This window comes from Armigeres subalbatus, chromosome 1, assembly GCF_024139115.2.
Source record: "Armigeres subalbatus isolate Guangzhou_Male chromosome 1, GZ_Asu_2, whole genome shotgun sequence".
Lineage (NCBI taxonomy): Eukaryota > Metazoa > Arthropoda > Insecta > Diptera > Culicidae > Armigeres > Armigeres subalbatus.
In genome coordinates, this window is record NC_085139.1 from 139,367,936 (window position 1) to 139,393,108 (window position 25,173).

Consider the following 25,173-nt stretch of genomic DNA (forward strand, 5'->3'; position numbering starts at 1 on the left):
CGATAAACAATTTTATAAAAGGGGTTATCTATGAAAAAACATACTCAGTTTTATTGCTGTTTTATGTGTTTCCAAGGAAATTTTCATATTTTTTATTGCTTATTGATTTTTATTGTTCTTAGTTTTTTTTGTGGAAAAAATATTTATTTTGTGGCAAATTTTGTAATTGTTTATTGCTAATATTGATTTGTTTATGGGAATTTTGCATTTTTTCAATGGAAAATTTTGATTTCTTTACGGAAATTTTTTCTTTTATAATGGAAATTTCTGCTTTAAAAATTGCTAATACATTTTTATTTTGTGAAAATTCTTCATTGTTTTTACACTGGGATGGCTTTGAACGATGCTGCAACTACCCGTCGTCTTGAAATGTCTCTTTCATAGAGGACCCTGTTCGGTGCGCTTAATTCCCTCATAATTATTGTAAAAATAATCCGTGTTATTTTGAGAAACCGTGCAAAAACAAATCGTGTTATTTCGAAAATGTATGTAAAAATCGTGCAAAAAATATCCGTGAAAAAAGAGACCGGGTCTTTGTTAAAATTGGGGATGCTTCTTCTTCTTGACCGGATGGGAATCGAACCCAGCCACCTTCAGCATGATCTTGCTTGCAACTTACCGCACGACTAAGAACGGCCCTAATTGGAGATGCGTTCCGTGTTAAAATATATCCCGAGTTAAAAAAACCGCGCTATTTCAAGAATCCGTTTTTGGCATGGATTCATCCTAATAACACCGCATTCGCAATTTGAAGAGTGTTCATTACCGTCATCGGGGGTGACATTGGTTTACTGTTTCTACAACTTGAAATGTCTGTATAGTCGATTAAATGTATCTAAGGACAAGCAAACTAAATAACGATTTAGTTATTACAAACCGTTCATGAGTTCAATCTCACTCCAAGCCCATTGTCACCTCAGATGACAGTAAATTTAATTTTGATTCATCTCTATGTTCCATTCAAGCAACTGGACAATACTGAAATTAGCAGCTCGTCAATTTAGAAGCTGCATTGATCAATTATAGGCACCATTAAATATAGCAATGATGAACTTACCCCGTCACTAGTTCGAACGCGACAAAGTCCGGATCGCAGTCCTCGTCGGTGTACTCGTCAATCATCTGCGAGCTGTTTTCTGAGCTACCGCTGCCGGAGCTGTTCGCTCCGGCGTCCGTTTCGGTGGACGTAGCCGTCGGAGCAGCATTGGTGGCAACCACTGCCACCTGATCCGCTCGTTCGTATGCGGGATCCGAACCAGACGCGGTGGCAATGTTATCCTCTAGCGGGGCATCGGCAGGTTTCGAGATCGGTAGATCTAGTCGGGATCGTCGCTTGGCACCTTCTATACTAAGCGCAGACGCTAGCAGTAGGCAAGCTAGGAAAGTCGAATGTAATGATCTCGGTAGCATTGTGACTCTGTGGACGAAATGAAACACAAGAATAAAAACGTTATATTGTGATGCATCGATCATCTGGAAATTGTCAATAAGCCGCGGCGGACTGCCGAATAGCACTCCGGGGCAATAATTATGATGGAACATTATCGACACCGATCAAGATGCTGTGAATTTATGTGAATGATTCATCGAATCACTATTGGGACATCTGTATGACAGATATAGAAAGAGAAATGGTGGGACTGACTATTAATCGCCCACCTTCAATTGCCATGGTAGGGACAGTCGTGAGAACCATTCCCGCATGCCATTCAGCCATAGCAATGGAAGCAGTGTGCGAGATTAGTGCAGAAGGTGGGTTATATGAGCTGCATCTACAGTAACAGTAAGGAAGTGGGACCCTAATACGGGGATATTGAAGCTTTCATTTTTCTGTGTCTATCCGTTTGTGGTTTTCCATAACGGATATACCCGGCCCACAACGTCCATTAATTATGAATTAGTCCGAAAAGGTCTGCATATGTTAACCTTGTTTTGCAATAAAGATCCCTAAACTCATGGCTTGCGGATAGCTGTATGTAGTGTAATAGACAGAAATTAAATCATATTATGGATCTTGGCTGAACGTTCTGAACTTACTAGCTGAAGACAAATCGCGATCGAGCAAAACTTCTCCTGTTTTTGGAAGCAGCAAAGCGCAAAAGCATGAAATAACAAATTTCCTCAGATGTTACAAGCAGCTATTATGGATAAATTTTTGACATTGAATATGAGAAGCGAGCATGGAGAAAATATTTATGTGCATAAGTGAATTCCAATGAGAACGATTCGTTGTCGGTGTTGTTGCGGCCCAAAAGAGGCAGTAGTCATTTTCAATTAGGGGCTCGTTATCTTTGGCAGTAGCTAAGTATTGTTTCGGTCCTTGGAACGTCCGTTCTGCCTATTCACTTGAGAGATGGCCTACCACCCGCTGCTGTTCGCGAGGCAGCAATTTATTTTTGCCCTTCGTTTAAGTCATTTGCAAAGCCTATTGACCATCCTATAGTGAAGGTCCAGGTGGGTGTGTGGCTACATGTAGATAAGTGGTATGTCGACAAGATCTTCTGCCAACTTCTCAAGAACAAATGAGCGCATATGGGGATGCCCACATATATGCTTCGGCTACTCTAATGTTCTTCAATTCTGCCTCATCGCTTCGCCATTAATAGCAAAGGACACCAGAAAATATGTAAAATCGATGTACGCCAAGCGATATAACATATGCTCTCTACGACCGGGTGTAGCTTCTGGTTTCTGAAGCGGAAGACTTGGTGGGTCGGACGGTTTATTAAATGTATCAAGAACATCTTGTCCCGCCGCAGTTGGTGGTGTCGTTTGTTTTCTACCTTCGCATGGGTGGAACATGGCAATACCATTTCAGGTGACTGTTGGCTGATGCTTGTAGCAGCTCGTTAGTTCTAGCGCAGGAATCATAAAGTGGCATATAAATAGTGTAAATATGTGTGTTTGCCAATTTACGTAAGAAGTTGACTTATGCCCATTAGAAGTTATTCTGATACGAGGTCTTTTTTCTATTGAATTCTGAAATGACTTATTGATTTGAGTGTTCACTTTTCTCTCCAGTTATTAGACTACCGGATATCATATCGATTCCTTGGGTTGTTCACAATACTGTACTCGATTAAAAGCATTTGTTTTGATACTGTTAGACCTCAATCATGAAGATCATTACAATCATTAAAGTTATTTTAGTGATTTTATCCTATACATATGATTGTAAAATACATATTGGAAATAATCAATTTTCATGGCCGCCAATAACTTTTAGGGAACCCAACCATAGCTTTACTCTAAGAAGCATATAGATATATTAATTTGTACCTATGAACCCCATTTTTTCAATTATTTTGCATAGCGCTAATTAAATTATTCTGTTCTTTTTAAAATTTATATAGTTTTTTTTTTCAATTTCGTTTATTTGGTAGGCTCAGCCGTGTATAACACTTTACGGAGCCATGGCTCTTTGTGATATGTACAATCAATATCATTTTATTATGAAGTTAGTAAGAGAGGGGAAGAGGCCAACGTACTCGTGGTGACTCGAGATTAGGTTTACAATGTTCAGGGATGGAAGGGGATTAGGATTCGGTTATCAAGGAATCATCATAATCAAAGAATGTCAGCTTCTCATCCGGTCATTTGGCGTCAGGGACGAAATTTAAATAGTTATTAAAGAGGACGCAATCAGACATTATTTTGCTGCGGAATTAAAAACTAATTGAAAACTATTACATAACTTGCTCAAAAACATGTAATTTTTGTTTTTTTTGAAATTCCTTCTGATAAATCCTAATCTTTTACTTGTCATATTTTTTACTGCTGAACTGATTTTGCCACTTACAGCAATATTCGGCTCACAAACATGACATTAAACGAATGTACTTATGAGAGAGCCACGATTTATAAACTATGTACATCGTACCGGTTGCTCCCCGGTATTCAACTACTGTCGACTGTGCAAGGGCAATAAATCTTGCCCAGATTGAAACATTGTTTGAACACAGGCATCGGGATTCTTTCATCATCCGATTCGCTCCACGACGACGTGCTCCAATCCCAATATGGGGGAGGTCATTCTGAGAGAGGCTCTGCGTGACTTTAGCACGGGTGCAAAAACCAGCGTGAAATCAACTGCTAGGCTCGTATTTCGGGTTAAGCAACATTGTTGTACCGAATTCAGCCATCATATTGCTGCTGATGCATTGAAATAAGCCAACCGAGTACGAAACTAGGTCACAGGTGCCTTCAGGGCGAACTAGTGAAAATCTCCAACATGAAATTCTGTCTGTCTGTCGACGACAACGGCGACACTGAAGATTTGCGCTATTCAATTTGTAGGTCTCCAGAGCGCACGCGGAAAACCACAGGAAAACTGTCGATTTCCTTCTTAGATAGTGACTGCGGTCGGCGTGGTCGCGCCAAAGGGACCCTGCGGTCAACCGCTAACAAAACTGCACAATATTTGCATTCCTAATCTGTGTGGTGGATGCTGCAATGCTGAGTGAGGTTGGACCTTTCCTGCCCAAGGGAGGGAGACCCGAACCGTTCATTTTCTCCAACCATGGACGTGGATGGCGGCGTGGCGGTGTGGTGGCTTTGAATAATATAGAGCACCTTATAAGATAGATCGTAGGCAAAAGAAATTTTCATTTATGGTTTAATTTGACGGGTTTTTCTAGTTTGGTGCAATACCGGTCGGCACCGGTGATGCTGCCGGGTTTGAATTCATAAGGCATAGGGATGGTGAATGAAGATGATGATGATTGTATACTTTTAATGGTTGTTGCACCACTGAGGGCTATTTGCTTTGTCGTCGAGAAAAAATCTTTTAAGTGCATTAGATTTAACTTTGCACGTCAGATGACGCCTTCTTGTGCTGGGAGGCTCCCGAGCGTATGGAAAAGGTTCATATTGCTAATTAGGTTACCTCGGTGGGATGAAGGAGCTTACTACTGTAAATCGAATTCAACGCAGAATACATTTTGCCTTTCTCGTTTTTATTTAAATTTTAGTAACGATATGAACGATTATTCCTGACAAAATGTTGAAAATGGAAGCAATATCATTTTGTCAAAAAATCCATTATTATCCTTTTGGTTTGACAAAGCTGAACTTGCCGTTTTTGAGAGATATGTTGTCTTATAATGAGCAATGATCTTCATTATCCACATTAACACATTAACAGAGAATAGCATAATTGACCGCACACCATCCTGGGTTGGCTGTCGATATAGACGTTTGATGCGCCAGAAAACTAGTCTGGAACTTGAAAAAGGAAGTCATAAAACGGATAAGAACCCAGATTAATCAACTTAGCAGTGAGGATCTCACACGTGTATTATTATTTTTCTTCTTTGATGGCTTTGTATTCTAACTGGAACTTCGCCTGCTTTTCAACTTCAGGGTGTCGACTACCTGGACAAACCTGGAGAACCTTTAACTATCAGGGAATTATTGTGAACCTGGAGAAATCAGAGAATTATCAGGGAATTCGTGGGGCAATCAGGGAAATCTTATGCCCTTGAGGGGGAGGGGTGCATTAGATGGAGACAGAATGGTAGAGAGGAGATGCGAGGACATTGGCTTCCTCACAAAAGCAACCAATCATTCCAAACTACCAGGTTCCTACAACTGGGAACCTACCAAAGCTTTTAAGCGAGTTCATCCATGGCAGAATCGAAACATAAATTTCACGTTCTTCACTAGTAGCGGTTTATTACGGCAGCCATGAACATGAACAAACTTATTGATCATCATCCCGTTAAAAATTGCGTAAATTTTAATTGTTATGGATTAAAATCTCCAGTAGCCTTTGGAGCAAAAGCGTAGGATTGCCATACTGTATCCATTGTACTTGCCACACAAGATATATACACATTGCTAAATTTTCCGCAGTTATGGATCTTGAAATTATTCCTTATGGGGATTCCCAAACTATTATATGGCTGAATGGTAACGATTTACGAAACAAACAGGTGTTATTTGCGGATCGTTTTTCATTTTTGTATGGATCATTATATGCAAAAGTATGTTGTCCAGTCACGCACCGGTCACGTCACTAATGAGAAAATCCTTCGGTTGAGGACCTCTGCTGGACAGCCAATACCTCTTCCGGATGCCACGGATTCCTTCTCGGTGGAGGGATTAATTTAACTCTTAGCTCTGAAAGAGCTGTTTGGTTTGGCTGCTTTCGGGGAATGAAAGCTACTTCGCTTTTTGTTTCGACCGGTTTATTGCCATACAACGGCTAGATACTGAATTAACCTTCTGTCTGTGCTCAAAAAAACTTACGTTGTCTGTGCTCTGAGGTTAAATTGACCCCAAATTGAAATTGCTATAACTTTTTTATTGTTTGGCTGATTTTTGGTTTTTGGGGCTGCTTCGAAAGATAATTTAATCCTCTTTCAGGTCTTTACCAAAGATTGACTATTGTTAAGCGGGTACAGTGATTTTTCATGATTATTTTACTTATATCCGAAAATCCTACCCATTTTGAACTGCACCTTTTTTAAAAAGGTTATGCAGGAAGGCGTGTGCTTTGGCATGAGGCATTGATAAGTTTAGAATTTGGCCGCCAGGTGGTGGTATATTTTAATTCATTATTTTACTTACTACATAAGATATTCCGATATATAGAAATCTCTCAGTGTAAATATTCTTATTGCATAAATTTAAAATTTGTTAAAATGGCGTCTTGGTCAAAGGTCGTCTAGTGGGAATGGACTGTCTTGTGACGGAAGTAATAATTGGGAATTTTACAAATAGGCGGCAAATTGGCTGATCTTTGGTTACGCATGTAGACCCAAAGGCCTTAATTCCAGTTTTTTTTGGATGACCTAAAACATATTCTGTGAACACATTCTATTATTCGCATATTTTTTAAGATTTTTTAAGCAAATTTGCACTTAGGAGACAGATCTCGGCGAGTTTTACCAAACTACCAAAAATTAGGAGAATCGGTTGAAAACTAAAAAAATGGCAGCTACTCAAAGTGGCCTGGGGTCATATTGACCCCAGAGCACAGACAAAAGGTTAATTAGATACATTGTGAACATTTTTTATATGGTCTGTAAGTATACAAAGGCGATGTACAAACTTTTCTTCCATGTCTATGAAGGCGTGGCTTCGGCGAGCAGATTCTCGCTGTTGATGCGGCGATGCAATGATCATTGATGATGATGACGGTGACTGCACACGGTAGAGAGCTCTTGCTTTGCGTAACTTTAGCAGGTAGCAGTGCATGTTTTGTTTCGACAAGCATTGTGTCACATACCAGCAAACTATGAGCTGCATTGTTGCTCTCGCTCTCGTTTCATGGCCGTATAAAGCCACAGGAAAGATCAGAATAATGTACAGTGTAAATTTCGTTTTCGTTTCAAAACTACGGGACTTAAGCTCTTTTCGAAGGTACACACATTCTGTGCCTCAGTAATCACTTGTTCTTCATATTATGTTTTTTTTTTCCTGCGGTGAGTTCATTCTTCGGCGGCTCTTGCTTCCTTGTGCAGATCTTTATTCATCGGGGTACTCGACACCAGCATTCGGCTTCTAGTAAGGGGTCGTACACTTATTCCGTAAGCAATTTTTCTGGGTTTTTCGACCCTCCCCTCCCCTATGTAAGATTTGTCTCCATACAAGTGACTTTTTATTTGTATGGCGCGTAAGAAAACAGCAGACCCCCTCCCCCAAAAGTGCTTACGTAATATATGTACAACCCCTAACGTTCTCGCCAGTCAATCTATGACACTCCACATCGAATTAACCCGTCCAATATTGCTTCTATAACTATCACAGCTCGTGATTTCATTTATTTATATATTTTAAATACTGCTTCATTTTGAGAAAAAAAAAGTTTGACCCTTGAACAACTACAAAGGTTTTCTAATAACTTTTCAATGGGCTAATTTTCAATAGCAAACAATAGGCATAAATTGTCCGTCGAACTTGTTGGAGCAAATCGGCCATTGATAAAAAGAGTGTCACACACATACAGACATAAGCTCAGTTCCCTGAGCTGAGTCGTTTGCTAAATAACACTATGGGTTGCCAGACCTTCAATAAAAAATATCTTATAGCCTTGACGTACACTTAGTGTACGAGAAAGGCTAAACTTGTTTGTTTTATAGTTGTCATTATGTTATATATCTAGGATGTAAATAAATTAATGTGCAATATATATCTTTTCTTTTACAGGTAAGCTATTGAAACCATATCCATTTCATATATAAGGTAAGTAATATTCCAATGACCTGGGTTGATAGTCATTCTCGTCAGATGAATAAGGTGATATAAACATACTCGATTTCTCTATGTCGCGTGTCAACTAAGACGAGATGCGTATCATAAAAAAGTAATAACTATTTCTAAAATATTTGTTTGCATATATGAACGGACATAACCAGAGTTGATAAGAATAGAATGGCGTTTTATATAATCGAATGGTTGTTATTCTGACATGACATCAAATTTTATAACGGCTTTACATGATTTTCTTTCTTTAACACTAGGATTCATTCGTTCAGAAAATCGTTGTAACTAAATTTTCAAATGGCTATATCTCAGTGGTTTTTCAACCGATTGTCTCAGTTTTTTCACCAACCTCTTAGCCATCTCTTCTAGTTTCTGGACATTGCAACATATTGTATCTAGGGTTGTTCAATTTTTCACTAGAGCTGTGGGAGTAAAGCAACGGATTCTGAAAAATTCGTTTTTTAGATATACTTATATTTCATTACCAAAATGATATCTATTCATATAGTGATGATGGAAATGATAACATAACACATAAAAGACAGCACCTGGAACATAAGAACACATTTTGAGCATCCCTACTATGCATATGATGATAATTCGGTGCCTTTAGGAACCACTTTATACTACAGGATGTATGAAGCTTCAGAAAATGTTTTCAAGCATGTAGTAGACAACATTGAACTTGTTAAAATAGATGTAAACAATATACGAAACATGTGTGATAATAAATTATGATGTTCTAGGATCTCCGAACTGTACTGGAATTTGAATCAAATGGTCTACCGAATCAACCAAGGCATCCATGATGCCCTTAGTCGCAGTATCAACCCAATTATGTCCTCCGAGTATTTGTCTTTCACTTGAGTCTCAAATCCAGCCATATGAGATGTTGTAAGATCTCCAAATTGTCCTGGAGTTTGAATCAAATGGTCTACCAAATCAACCAAGGCTTCCATGATGTCCCATACCGCGGTATCAACCCAATTATGTCCTCCGAGTATTTATCTTTCTCTTGCGTCTCAAATCCAGGCATTTGAGATGTTGTAAGATCTCCAAATTGCCCTGAAGTTTGAGAAAAATGGTCTATCGAGTCAACCAAGGCTTTCATGATGCCCCCAGTCACAGTACCAACCCAATTATGTCCTCCGAGTATTTGTCTTTCACTTGCGTCTCAAATCCAAACATATGAGATGTTGTAAGATCTCCAAATTGTCCTTGAGTTTGAATCAAATGGTCTACCGAATCAACCAAGGCTTCCATGATGCCCCCAGCCGCAGTATCAACCCAGTTATGTCCTCCGAGTATTTGTCTTTCACTTGCGTCTCAAATCCAGGCATTTGAGATGTTGTAAGATCTCCAAATTGCCCTGGAGTTTGAGAAAAATGGTCTATCGAATCAACCAAGGCTTCCATGATGTCCTCAGTCGCAGTATAAATCCTATTATGTCCTCCGAGTAATTGTCTTTCATCTGCGTCTCAAATCCAGGCATAGGCTCCGTGTTTTACATCTTTGTATGCTTATTTTTATCAGATATTTAATCTTTATACTTCCATGATTATCATATTTTAGTTTCTCAAATGTTTTATATTATCATATTTTATATTTTCATTTTTAATATAAATTTATTATTACATTGATTAACAAAATACAGAAATAAAGTTACAAGAAGATTGGTCATTTACCTACACAGCAATAATTTTGAAAAATCAACGAAGTGTAAAGTTGCAGCTCATCCCAACAAGCGAATTATTATTTGATATTCAATTAAGTTTGACTGAATTTTACAAACAAGTACATTTTAAATTTATTTCGAACAGTTATATCGATTGAATATTGCGTTTATTTGCATGCTTCAAATATGTAGAGAATTAAGTCACATTTGAGTTGCTGCAACCCAAATCATGCAGCTAGGGATGACAGTGTACCGGAGTGTAAGATTTCTGCTGCCGTGACTGGTCCTACGTAGTACTTAACGTACTCCTCCCAAAACAACACGTTTTACGATGCCTCTCTGAAATGTTTTCAATTCCCTCGTTTTCTCGATTCAAAGAGAAAAACCCAGATCAATCCACCTAGCGTTGGTGGTGCCTTTCTCGCGCATTAGAATAATAAGAAAAACACATAAGAGAGGTCGAAATAGCACTTTAGGGGGATAGATTTTACTTTTTCCATCAATTCATATGCATTTGCGGTCATTTGAATGCATTGCTGCAATCCAAGAAAAAAAATTTTTTTTTCGTTTTTGAATTTTTTTTCCCAAGGGGGGACCCTTGGTAGAAAAACAATGTTTTTTCAATAACTTTGGAACGCAATGACCGATCGGGCCAATTTTCAATAGGAAACAACTAGGCCACAATCCGCGTCGACTGCAACTTGTTGCGAGCAAATCGAATAATGCTAAGTACCAAAAAGTGTGTCTCACATTTTTGTACACACACACACACACACACATACATACACACATACAGACATCACCTCAATTCGTCGAACTGAGTCGATTGGTATATAACACTATGGGTCTCCGAGCCTTCTATCAAAAGTTCGGTTTTGGAGTGATCCTATAGCCTTTACGTATACTTTGTATACGAGAAAGGCAAAAAACGAAATAAACCAGGTAGTAAATGATCTCTCCTTTCTTGCGTTTAACCCAACCTTTTTGGATTGTTTCACCATTCTCTTCATAACTTTTGAAAGCAATGACCGTCGACTAGAGTGTGCCAATTACCTTCTGAACTCGGCGTACACAATTCTGTAGCATATTCTGTTTAACAGACTGATACCGCTAAAAGAGTCCTTCGTCAGCGAATACCAGGCAGGTTTTCGTGAGGGTCGATCAACGACGGATCAGATGTTTAGCCTGCGGATGATCATTGATGAATTCCGGAAGTACAACTTGCAGACTTACCAAAATTCGTGTTGGTGTATCGGGTAACCACCCCCCCTCCCCCTATTTTTTGGCGATAATGGACATCAATGTGCTTGCCTATACGTTCCATTCTAGTGTCTTCTTCCGTTTACTTCGAGAACACCATTACTAGGAACTTATTGTACCAATTTGATCAATGATGATCGGATTTAACGAGACGTGCCCAGAATTCGACTTCGACTGACAAAGTGATGTTCTTAAAATTGAGGTTTTTAGAGTAAAGTTTCATTAAGACAAACATACACTGTCGGATAATTATAATAATAATAATAAACAATAAACATCATAAATAAAGTACAATTTATCTTATGCCTGGATTTGTAATGAAAGTAAAAGACAAATACTCGGAGGTCATGATTGGGTTGGTGGCGCGGCTGGAGAAATCATGAAAGCTTTGGTTAATTCGATAGACCATTTGATTCAAACTCAAGTATAATTTGGAGATCTTACAACATCTTAATTGCCTGAAACTGCGACGCAAGTGAAAGACAAATATTCAGAGGACATAATTGAGTTGATGCCGCGGCTGGGGACTTCATGGAAGCTTTTTTTGATTCTGTAGGCCATTTGATTCAAACTCAAGGAAAATTTGGAGATCTTACAACATCTCATATGCCTGGATTTGAGACGAAAGTAAAAGACAAATACCCGGAGTTCATAATTGGGGTGATACCGCGGCAGAGGACATCATGGAAGCCTTGGTTGACTCGATAGACCATTTTACTCAAACTCCAGGACAATTTGGAGATCGTACAACAACTAAAATGCCTGGATTTGCGACGCAAGTTAAAGACAAATACTCGGCGGACATAATTGGGTTGATACCGCGGCTGGGAGCATCATGAAAGCCTTGGTAGATTCAATAGACCATTTTACTCAAAATCCAGGACCATTTGAAGATCTTACAACATCGCCTATGCCTGGATTTGAGACGCAGGTGAAAGACAAATACTTGGAGGACATAATAGGGTTTATACTGCGACTAAGGACATCATAGAAGCTTTGTTTGATTCGGTAGACCATTTGATTCAAACTCCAGGACAATTTGGAGATCGTACAACATCTCATATGTTTGGATTTGAGACGCAAGTAAAAGATAAATACTCGGAGGACATAATTGGGTTGATACTGCGGTATGGGGGCATCATGGGTGCCTTGATTGATTCGATAGACCATTTTACTCAAACTTCAGGATAATTTAGAGATCTTACAACATCTCAGATGCCTGGATTTGAGACGCAAGTGAAAGACAAATACTCGAAGGACATAATTGGGTTGATACAGCGACTAAGGGCTTCATGGATGCCTTGGGTGATTCGGTAGATCATTTGATTCAAACTCCAGGACAATTTGGAGATCTTACAACATTTTATGTTTGGATTTGAGACGCAAGTGAAAACAAATACTCAGAGGACATAATTGGGTTGATACTGCGGCTGGGGGCATCATGGATGCATTGGTTGATTCAATAGACCATTTGATTAAAACTTCAGGACAATTTGGAGATCTTACAACATCTCAGATACCTTGATTTGAGACGCAAGTGAAAGATAAATACTCGGAGGACATAATTGGGTTGATACCGCGGTATGGGACATCATGGAAGCCTTGGTTGATTTGATAGACCATTTGATTCAATCTCCAGGACAATTTGGAGATCTTACAACATCTCATATGTTTGGATTTGGGACGCAAGTGATAGACAAATACTCGGAGGACATAACTGGGTTGATACTGCGACTGAGAGCATCATGGATGCCTTGGTTGATTCGATAGACCATTTAACTCAAACTTCAGGACAATTTGGAGATCTTACAACATCTCATATGCCTGGATTTGAGACGCAAGTGAAAGACAAATACTCGGAGGACATAATTGGGTTGATACTGCGACTAAGGGCATCATGGATGCCTTGGTTGATTCGGTAGACCATTTGGTTCAAACTCCAGGACAATTTGGAGATCTTACAACATCTCATATGCCTGGATTTGAGACGCAAGTGAAAGACAAATACTCGGAGGACATAATTGGGTTGATACTGCGACTAAGGGCATCATGAATGCCTTGGTTGATTCGGTAGACCATTTGATTCAAATTCCAGTACAGTTCGGAGATCCTAGAACATCATAATTTATTATCACACATGTTTCGTATATTTTTTACATCTATTTTAACAAGTTCAATGTTGTCTACTACATGCTTGAAAACATTTTCTGTAGCTTCATATACACTGTAGTATAAAGTGGTTCCTAAAGGCACCGAATTATCATCATATGCATAGTAGGGATGCTCAAAATGTGTTCTTATGTTCCAGGTGCTGTCTTTTATGTGTTATGTTATCATTTCCATCATCACTATATGAATAGATATCATTTTTGGTAATGAAATATAAGTATATCTCCAAAAACGAATTTTTCTAAATCCGTTGCTTTACTCCCACAGCTCTAGTGAAAAATTGAACACCCCTAGATACAATATGTTGCAATGTCCAGAAACTAGAAGAGATGGCTAAGAGGTTGGTGAAAAAACTGAGAAAATCTGTTGAAAAACCACTGAGATATAGCCATTTGAAAATTTAGTTACAACGATTTTCTGCACGAATGTATCCGCGTAAGTTTTTTTAGCGAATCAATCCCAGTGTTAATCAGTTTTATATACTTTTCAACTGATTGCTGTTGTCAGAAGAAGAAAAGAGCACTCTTTCATGACAAGGTTCAAAATATGTATATTATAGCAAGTAAATGTGCAGAGTGTGGCTTCCAATTACAATTAACACAATATAATCTTCATCACCTTCTTCATCAATAACTCTACATTTCATCTGGAACTTGGCCTGCTTTTTCAACTGTTATTGCATTTCCTCAGCTATGATTGAAATCTTTTCTATGCCCGCCATTCCATGAGTATGTATGATGTGTAGCAAGTACAATTGAGACCGCGAATCGAACTCGCTATCTCCGGATTTGCAATCTGCGCCTTTGCTCGCAAGGCTAACTTAAAACCCAGCAATAATTACTGTTTCTATATGTAGATGTTGTGTCATGTCTCGGCTTTGGGAAACAATGAGATATATGTATATCAAGAACTATTGAGCGTCTTTTAGACGTTTTCAATATGATCCCTACTGTTGTTTTGGGTAATTTGGAAAATTGCATTGTATTATAAAATGTTATGTATATCTTAAAAATAAGTCTTCTATTTCTGTAAAAAAAAGTTTGGCGTTTACAAATTCTGCATGGTTCTAATACGAACCTATAAGATTTTAATACAATGACTCTGTTAAAAACTTGAAAATTTGTTAGTGTTCAACAAAATCTAACAAAGAAAAATTTTAAAATAGGGGGGCTTGGTGGCCTTGTGTCACTGCTTCTGCCTCATAAGCAGGAGATTAAGGGTTTGATCCCTGGCCCTTTCCAATTTCCTATTAGATAATTTCGTTAATCATTTAACTCAATCTCTTTGCAAATCAAATTCTCATCTCAAGTATGATTCTAAATATAGAATTGTTATAAAAAGCTGCCTGTTGCTTAGTAGCAGTAAATAAAAAATGTAAAAATAGATTGGTATTCATTTGTACCCGCATACGAATGCTATATACGGTCGCTATGCTCGTGCAGGCATCATACAAGTAAGAATGTGTGGGGTTGATGTACGGGTAGCGATGGTGTGGTAGACGTGTGCGTGGTATTAGAATCCAATAGCATTCAAATTCTAATTGTAAAAAATGAATCCCATTAGAATTCACTTTAATACTTTCTCATTACTCTAGTACTTCTAATTCTCATTCATATATTCCTATCCCATAGATCGCATCACTTACCAAAGTGAATCCAGATAATATATCCCTTCATACTAATACAATATCCTATCCTAAGACTATCGTGGAGATGCAGAGGTATACTCGGTCTCTAGTAGCAACGAGAGTTGAACTAATAATCCTTCCTTCCCTTGATGACCGTAAGGACGTGGCCGGCGCCGTAATTGACTTAGTAAAATGCATTGAATTTCCGAAATTTGCTCATTGAGAATGATAGCTAAACCCAAGCTCCATTCAATTGGTTCCCTGTGCAATTTCGCAAGTTCTAATCAATCACGGAATAGCAACTACGAATTGTACGGTTATCCTGCTCATGCTCAAAATCTAACAAAGAAAAATTTTAAAATCTGTCATTCGCTAGGTTGGTTCTTATTATCAAATAGCGCTTAATGAAGATAGATTCCATTATTTCCATCGATTGAATTTAATAATGTCTGCGTCTCACATTTTTTGTTCATATATGTATGTACTTCCGACGATTAAATTTTTGAGTGTTTCGCTCCCCGATGCTTAAATAATGACATTTGCTGTTGTAATAATCCTCCAACAAAAATATCCAATTTGGTTGTAATTTGACTGAACACGCGTAGTTTGTGGAGAACCGCTTCGCAACGTTGCTCATCAAGTTACAAAAGTATATGAATACGGGAAAGGGTCGTTTGACCAAAAGTAATTCAACCATAAACCATTTGGCTAAATATCATTTGGCCAAATAATACGTTAGGTCGAGAGTCACCTAGCCGAGTATAATTTGGTCAAATTGAACGTTTGGACGAAAACGGTTGGTCGAAAGTGACAACATATTCACTATTTTTCGGCCATATGACCCGTTTCAGCAATCGATATTTACGGACGTATGACCCGTTCGACAAAATCATATTTTCGGGACATATTCGGCCCTTTCTGCCAAACGACCCAAACGGCGTTTTCGGCCAAATGACCTATTCGGGCAAATGGCTTTGTCGGCATTCGCCCATGTCGGTGGGCCTTTCTGCTACACAAACAATTTGGCCAAATATCACTTTCGGCCAGATGACATGATGGGCCAATCGACTTTTTGGGTCAAAATCAAAATCAAATTTTTGTCTAATATACTAATATACGAGAAAAGCAACAACACAAAGGGGACATACAAATGCTATGAGAGCAAAAAAATATCGTAAGGCATACAAATTTTCAGAATGAAAATGTGGGTAATGCAGAAATGGTGAAATCCGACAGAATTCAATTCAATTTGCCTCACAACTTCAAAAGCATACATCTCAACAAAGCAAAATTACGCGTTGTGCCATGCGTAAAAAGTGATTTCAATTTGCGTTGATCGTCTATTGCGATTTGTGCTTCCAAAAATGCGAGGTGAAGGCTAAACGGACATTGGGGCAGCCATTAGTGTATTCTATCGTGTATGCCCTTAAGGCAAAATGGTTTGAACTATAGAAACATTATCATAAAAACGTCTTTTTGCGAATAGGTCGTTGAGTCGAAGACCGCGAAAACTTTTTTTTTAGCAAAAGACAGTTAGGGTAATTCTTGAGGTTTTTAGAATATGGAGACCTTGATGGCTGAGCACATTTAATGAATAAAAGCAGATTAACCCGTTTCGGCCCGGGCTACGATTTCAAATTCTAATAGTCACTGTTCCCTTGTTTTTGAACCGATTTGTATGAGATTTTGAGGAAAGATGCATTATATCCTATATTTTTGTGTAGATTTATTGATCTGGTGATTGGGTTTATAGCATCGGGTCAAAAATAGGTCAACAACCTTTTTATCGTAGATCACTAGCAGTAAATGCTCCAAATAATGATGCAGTCATTTTTATACATTATTTGAAATAAAAACCAAACGACCTCGAAAATTCGGTTATAGGTGATCCAGGAACCTGGTTCCCCCATGGAAGTGGTCAGTTTTCGAATGGTTGCTTGCGACACATCTAAATTCATGATTTTGCAACACGAATACAATAGAAGTTAATTGCAGACCATCTTGGTGCAGTGGCCACTGGTGCCCTGGGAACCTGGTGCCCCAAAGTAAGAGGTCACTTGTTAAATAGTTCTGACACTCTGCTAACGACATATCAAACTTCATGACTTTGCAACACAAATACAATATAAGACTTATGCAGACCATCTTGGCTTACTGGCCACTTCTGAAGGTTCCCTGGGAACCTGGTGCCTCCAGGAAATGGTCTCTTTTTGAATGGTTCTGAGACCCAGCTTGCGACACATCAAACTTCATGATTTTGCAACACAAATAGAATAAAAGCCATTTGCAGAGCATCCCTGGCACATTTTCCACTTTCAAAGGTTTCCTAGGAACGTGGTGCCCTCGGGAAGTGGTCACTTTTTGAATGGATCCGAAACCCAGCTTGCGACACATCAAAATTTATGATTTTGGAACACAAATACAATAGAAGACATTCGTAGGCCATCTTGGCCACTTCTGGAGGTTCCCTGGAACCTGCTGCTCCTAAGAAAAATGCTCGCCTTTTTTGTGGTTTAGCAAGCTGGGTTTTAGAACCATTCAAAAAGTGACCTGGGCGCACCTGGTTTCCAGTATCGGATTTTGGAGGACCAAACGTTCAGTTCTCATTCCCAATAATTCAAAATCTATATACATCTTACATCTATATACATAAAAATGAATTTCTGTCTGTCTGTGCCTTATAGACTCGGAAACTACTGAACCGATCGACGTGAAAATTTGTATGTAGAGGTTTTTGGGGCCGGGGAAGGTTCTTAAGATGGTTCGAGACCCCTCCCCGCTTTGGAAAGGGGGGCTCCCATACAAATGAAACACCAATTTCTTCATAACTCGAGATCTAATCAGAAAATAAATCAATTTTAGGCGAAACGAAGTTCGTCGGGTCTGCTAGTAATAAATAAAAATGATGATATGGAAATGCTAATACCATCTTCCAAACCTAGACGTACATGCTCATGGTAGCATTAGAGGCGGAAGTATAGAATTGATAGTTCCGTTAGGATACGGCAGGCATGAAGAATGTTTTTATAAAAGTCGATTTGAAAGCGAGCGGAGGGCAATATTTGTGATGGTATATATCGCACGACCTTCCTTCTGTCAAACTCCCGTATGAAGGGGGAGGGAAGAATATCAGTGTGAAAGCTGATATATGTATCTCCAATGGCAAAATAAAAATTGTTGAATCATTATTGGGAGCATTTACTGCTAGTTATCTACGATTAAAAGGAAGTTCTCCTATTTTGACCCCATTTGACTCAGATGACCCCCTTGATAAAACCGTCCCCATGGACCCAACTACCAGATTAATACATCTACACAAAAATATAGGATATAACACATCTTTTCTTCAAATTTCATGCGAATCGGTTGAAAGACAAAGGACCAGTGAATTTTATAATTTGAATTTTTAGGTAAGAAGAAAATATCAGAAATGTGTCTGCTCTAAAGCGTTGCTTAAATATTAATTTTTATCCTAAACGAAAATCATACACAGTTACCAGAAATCAATTTATCTACAGAATTAATCTGCTAATGGTAAATAACACTATGGGGTTTTGGAGTAAAATGGTAAATCTTTCCCATTTTGCTATTCTGAAACCGCTATTCCCATTCTGCCATTCTTCTAATTACGGCGACAAGCAAGCGACAAACTAGAGATAGTTCAGAGAGTATCGTTAAAGTTGAAGAGGGATGTCAACGTGTTTTCGAACATCTGTTCAAAACTCTCACGCTGAAAGAATATTACTTAACAAGTTGAGGAAGGTTTGCAATCGTCCAACAAACTAATTAATATAGCGGTGATGATTCACCAAGTAGTTGAGATTATAATGCTAGTATGAGGTTTTTCGCTACAGAGGAAATAGCTATGTTTGAATATTCTCTGCCGATGAATTGCTGTATCTTAGAAACCAAATAATTATATTATTTCGGTATATATTTCAACTCACAATATTATGCCACAAAAATAGCCCATTACTGAACTATTACAAGCACTTTAGTTAATGCATGTTGACGCTCCCAATAAAATATAAATGTTATATTTACATACACATATACTTTTTTCAGTGCCGTAGCCACGGGGGTGGTTTTGGACATAACCCCCCCCCCCAGTGACAAAATTTTTAGAAGAATTTTTTTTTTGAAAACAAAAAAATGTTCAGAAAACCCCCCCGGACCAATTTTCTGGCTACGCCACTGACTTTTTTCATTTTCGTTTTGCGTACTAACAAAGTTGAGGTAAAATAGCCAAAAATAAATTTTGACAATATTTGAAAAACTATTTAAAAATAAGTTATACCTAATACATACAAGAAGATATCAAGTTAGAGAAGTGAGTTTGGAGAGTTAGAGAACTCACTGAGTTGCAGAGCATCGAGTAAGGGTGAGTTCACTGCAGTTTTTGCATGTTCCAAACAATATTGCACTTATAATTTGAGAGTGCTCGCTGCTTGAGATATTTCACAAGACAGTGAAATTATAACCACTTTCAGTTGATTTTTTCCCCTGCGAACATCGTAGGTAGGCACTTGCTCGCCTTCATGCTAATCATAATAATTTTGCAATAGAAACCGCAACTGTCTGCGATGCCTGTTGGCTCCAGCAGGGTTGTTACGACTACGCGGATTTCGCGATTTTCGCGGATTTCGCGGTTTTCGCGAATTTGGCGCGGATTTACATAACGATTTTAGGGTTTCGCGCGGATTTGGCGCGGATTTAGTTTTAGGTGAAAATTTCTAAGAAAAAATCTAAGTTTATTTGAAAATTAGTTTTATATGCCTATCTAGGTGGGCTTCATTTTCATTACCAAATGTTGTTAAGAACAAATTTACGTTTCAATTTTATTAACATTATTTTTTGGATATGTCCAAGTCCTTATTTAATGGCATGCATTACACTCTCAAGCATCATTTAAACAAATGTTATGAGGAGAGATACGCCACTTGTTGTCATTTTAATCCATTCTAAAACACGACGCACATAAACCATGTCTATTGAAGGACATGAACACCCATTTTCATCTTGTCAATTTATTCGTAATTCCAAGATATTTGTCAGTTTCTGATTGGTTATTTCTTTTACGATGAACCACTCAGCATATCATTTTTCAAAAGTCGTCAGGAATTCTTTCATAATATTCGAACATTTTATATTTCCTTTGTTATGAATGTTATATCTAGTACAAATGAAGGTTTATACAACAATTGAAAACATAAAAATGTTCTGTGATTTAATGCAGATGCTTCATTTTAATAATTTCTTCCGCAGAAAGTCGACCAAAAATTCGATCAAAGATGATTCTCAAAAGTTATTTCTGGGCTCTGGCGGGTTTTTTATGATATTTTTACTGGTATTTTACAGAATTACCAAAAGAAAACGAAGAAATTTCCTAAAGAAATTTCTACAAGGACCCTATGATTATTCTTCGTATAAATTCCTTGCAAATAAATTTCCACGGTGTAAAGAGGATTTCTGCAGCATTAAAAACCCGAAAAATTATAAAGACATTTTTGGAGGAATTTCCTGGAGCGGTGACCGCAGGAATGACTATAGAAATCGAAAAGAATGCCGCCTTGAATTTACAAAAGAGTTATAGCCATGATCACAGATATTTCTTTAATAAGTGCTCAAAAATTGAACCGGGAGTTTTTCCGCAGGAAGTCACTAATCAATTTCTGCAAGAATTTCTAAAGCGATTTCCGTAGGAATTCATGAAGGGATTTCTGCAAGTAAGCTCTGAAGATATTCCGCAGGTTATTTGTGGAGAATTTACTTGAACTCACGACAAAATTCCCAAATGAATTACAAAATAATTTCCCAGGGGAATTTTTGTAAGAATACTCGGAGAAATTCCCACAGATGTTCTCGGAAGAATTTCCACAGACAATTTGGAGCAACTTCTGCACTTCAGCAGATCCAAGGGCAGTTGGATTTCTGCAAACATTCCCAGGATGATCTGCAGAAATATTTGGGATGAATCAGCGCACGAAAAAGGAATTTCTACAGGAGTTCCCGGAGTTTTTAAATGAAATTCCAGTAAGAATGGTAAAAAAAAAATCGGTTTGAATTTTTAGAAAAGCTTGTGACAAGAATTGAAGGAGAAATAACGGACTAATTTCTGTTGGACTTTTTCGCAAATTATTCTGTCGTATTTCCAAAGAAATTTCTTCTGAAATTTCTAAAAAAAATCCTCTGGAATTTTGGAAGAAATTTACGTTTGATTCTGACTTAAAAATCAACGGAGCTTGAGCAACTATGTTAGATTTTGTATTATTTGTTTCTTGATATGAATTCGAATATTTGTTTCACAGAAGTTTTGTTTAAAACGGAGCTTCATTGTCTAATTCCTTAATATTCCTTAATAAGTTTGTCTTGTGATCAATAACTACAACAAAACTGCCTAATTAATTACTTTAAAAGAAATTGCGGTTTTGGCAGATATTTTAATATTTGGCACGTTTATCTTTAATCAATTAAAATCAAATCTGGCCTTAACATTAATTTGTAATCAACGTACCTTGTGCAGAATTTTATGAAATTCTATCAACAAAAAAAACTGATAATAACGGAGCAAATCATGCCAAAGCCATAATCTAATCCAAAAAGCGGTGCTTATGCAAATAGTTTTGACTGTTTAGTTCTTGTTCCCTTAGATTCAGTACTTCTAGTGGCGAATAAGGCCATTTAGAAGGGTGCCGGTTTATTAGTCCTACTAGCATTTTGATACAAACATATGTTGCAGTTTTGAATCATATTTAAAATCAGTAATAATTGTAAAAAAAAGAAATTTTAGAGAAGACGCTCAATAAATTGTTATACAAAAATTGACATTTAACGTGTATTTGCTTAGAATTTAGATCTGGATCGCACGTATTTGGCGCGGAATGGATTTCATGTCGCGCGGAAATGGCGCGGATTTGATTTTAGTCGGCGCGGATTTGGCGCGGAAAATATTTCAGGATCTTCGTAACAACCCTGCTCCAGCTGTCACCGCCAGAAGCAGTGCCAATACCAACTGAAAGACTCCAATAATTTTCGCTTTCGTTCGCGTGCAATTGTCGTTCGTTACTCTCGAAGGAGTCAGCGGGAGTATGCGTCTACATTTGGCGCCTCCGTAGCGTATAGCACTTTAGATTGGAACTCGGCATGACTCGCCGTTTTAGTACCAGCATAAATATAAGATCGGAGTTAAATTGTTGAATGGTAATGGCATAATGATTGTTATTGTAAGCCACCGTATCGGCGCGACTGCTGCATACATAATTGAGTGATAGCGACCTCCGCGACTTTATCTCCCGTTTGTCGGAGGAAATATGGGTTGATCGATCGCATGCAGCGTATTGGTTTTTTTTTGTTACAGGGAAAGCACTGAGTAAGGGGAGGTTCTTGTGATATCACGCATTTAAAAAAGCACTTTCACTTGGATCAGAAGTAATGAACAAACTAATGTACAAGAGTTTAACTTCTAACAGGTGTTCTTTTTGTGAAACAAATTTGGAATTTGGGTACATTTATTCACTTATCTCAACTTTTAGTTGGAAAACCATTTGATATGAATAAATATTCTTTTTTTGTTGAGCATTTTCAATAAATCTATGAGAAAAAATATTTTAAGCTTTTTCAATGGAATGTCTTCAACTGTCTTCCCATTTAATTCCATTACGTTTTGTTATCTTTACAGATACGTATTTCGACCTCAACTGTGAGGCCGTCTTCAGTTTCTTGTTCTTGACTAGACTAACGAGCCGGCCTTACAGTTGAGGTCGAAATACAATAAATCAATGTTTGGCGCGAAATAGAAGAGTTACTATTATAGCAAAGTAAGGTAATACAAACAAAACATCTCTTCGTGTCTCAGATTATCAAGCTCTCTGAGTTTATTAGCACCGAGAGATAGTACCGACCGGCTCATCACCAACAATGTTGGCTGTGCACGAATGCTACCCATTTGCATAACCATTATTGTGTTGGCGTATGATTTGGTTGAAAGGTGGCTGTAGCAATTTAATTGGAAAACAAATATTTGCATTCTGTGGTACTATGTTTTTCTTTATTTCATCTTGGATGGTGAAGCATGAGAGCAGCAGCTCCCATAGATGAATAAAATTGATGTGCGGGTGTAGCGGCGAAAACGCGTTCACTATCGTACCCTAAGGGAGCTATCGTGATTCGGAGTATGATAATGGTAAATAATAGCTTGGTGTAAGATTTAAGGGTAGAGATTGTTGTAAGGAAATTGATTTTGATTTCCAGTGGAAAAATATGTTTAATAGAGAAATCGTGTAAAGGTTGATGGTTCTATATTTACTGACACTTGAATATTTGACCTATATCTGAGACAGCAAGCAAGTGTTTTCTCAGTTCCTACGGAGTTTTGAAAAGATTCATAACAACTTAATTGTGTCTTCATGAACACTTTTATTATTTAATGAGTAATAATGAGATTCGGAAAACGTTTACTTATTCGTACGTTTTTGTTTTCTTATACACCCAAAAAACAAATCTGATAATTATTGTAAAAAAATACAATTCTGTAAGCTTTTTATACAAATATTGTATGCAAATAATACAAATCTGTATTATTTCAATACAACAATTGTATTAAAATCTTCCGAAGTTGTATATGCCCAATTATTATACAGTTTCTGTAAGGTTCTTATGCAGAACTGTATTAAAATCTACCATCCGCTGGTTGGGTGATATATTACGTTTAAATATCTTTGTTGCCAAAACTGTCGTTGTAAAGAAGATCAAATCCAACTTTGTTTTTTGCCTTTCTCGTACAACAAAGCGAGCTGAGCATATGTATTTCTGTTCGTGTGTATGTATGTGTGTACAGAAAAGCTAAAAAAATATTAGACAATTTTTCATATAGTATTCCTTAACCGATTTTCTCACAATAAGTTTCAATCGACAGGGGACAAAGCCTTGTTGATCATTTTTTAATTTTATATCGATCGACCGTTGCGTGTGAAAGTTATAAAGAAGATGGTACATCGAATCATATTAACGCTATATAAGGTTGGTGTCTTGGCCAAATGGGAGAAAGGCAGTATCACACTCGGTGAATTAAGTTGGTTCTTTTTTTATTTCAGTTTTGTCTTTACTTGATTAAATTAAGCATGGCGATGTAAGCGAATGCCCTTTGATGCAATTATTGTTTTGTGGTCAAACTAAATTGCCATACCAAGCGGGACGTGGTTACAATTACATCTTATGATGTGCTCACTGACTATGTTAAGTTCATCATCCCTCGGGTAAATGATAGAACTCCCAGTAGAAGTTGCGCGGTGGACAGCTGGAATCGTAATGACGAATATTAACGGCAATGTACAGGACCATTCTTGTCTCTTTAGTGCCAATGTTCTTAATGTCTGCCTTCGCGAACATCGTAACTTTGCGCTACTATACACTGGACTGGAGTATAAGACAAACAAAAAAAAACATCGATTAACTCTCCGCTATTCTCATTACAAAAGTGATCATTTCTACGCAGACCCACGGTAATTAACATAAAGAAAAACAACTAGTAAAGCTCCGCAGGCTCTTCGCCCCTGTCGGTCAACTGCCGGGAATGAAAAAAAAGCAGAGCAGAAGTCTCCTTTTCGCCACAAGAAAAACTTGATGAAAATGGGCAGTGGCATTTTGCTGCGCCATGAGAGAATGCATTCCTGCTCGTGTTTATGGGTAGTCGCCATATGTTGTTGCCCCGACGAAGGGCGATTGAACTTGACCACCGGCAAGGTTCTGCACATTCAGCCTCACATTATTCGCTTCTCGTCTAGTGCTTGTTTTTCTTTTGCCGCGAACAATGCTACAGAATCCTTAACACAATACACGTCCACTCGACGTCAGAGCTCGAATTGCGAAAACATTGTGCATTAGGAGGAAACGTGGTAACTGCCGGATCACAATCAAAAAAATCAAAACAAATTCGTCTATTGAACCCCTGACCGCGCCGACTACCGACCATCTGAGGCCCAGTACAATGAGAGGTCATTATACCGCTTTGAAATGGGATATCGTTTTCTTTTAATGAGTTATTAAATAATTGGTGTTCATAAAAAGTGTTTCTTCCTAGCTCGAGGAATACATTAGTTTTCAATGAGTTCTGAAATCACATTACGAACGTTTTGCGAATCGTTTCGCTGAGTAATCATGCCACTTTGAAGCAGTTGATCGAGGAGTTGATGTGTACTTGAGATGGGTATTTTTTTGTTTTCTCTTGAAGCTATGC

At 38.0% G+C, this 25,173-nt stretch overlaps 3 protein-coding genes across 4 annotated transcripts in view; 2 read left to right on the forward strand and 1 right to left on the reverse strand.

The window, feature by feature from the left end:
- Positions 1–25,173, forward strand: part of LOC134205178 (uncharacterized) — a 429,605-nt gene that overhangs the window by 125,081 nt on the left and 279,351 nt on the right. The window lies entirely within an intron of this gene.
- Positions 1–25,173, forward strand: part of LOC134205177 (autophagy-related protein 16-1) — a 310,392-nt gene that overhangs the window by 91,666 nt on the left and 193,553 nt on the right. The window lies entirely within an intron of this gene.
- LOC134205176 (uncharacterized) overlaps positions 1–25,173 on the reverse strand; it is a 392,624-nt gene that overhangs the window by 70,642 nt on the left and 296,809 nt on the right. Inside the window, exon 4 of the mRNA XM_062680182.1 lies at positions 1,058–1,417. Within this exon, the coding sequence (XP_062536166.1) occupies positions 1,058–1,410 (353 nt within the window). The 5' untranslated portion in view covers positions 1,411–1,417. The remainder of the gene's footprint in view (positions 1–1,057; positions 1,418–25,173) is intronic.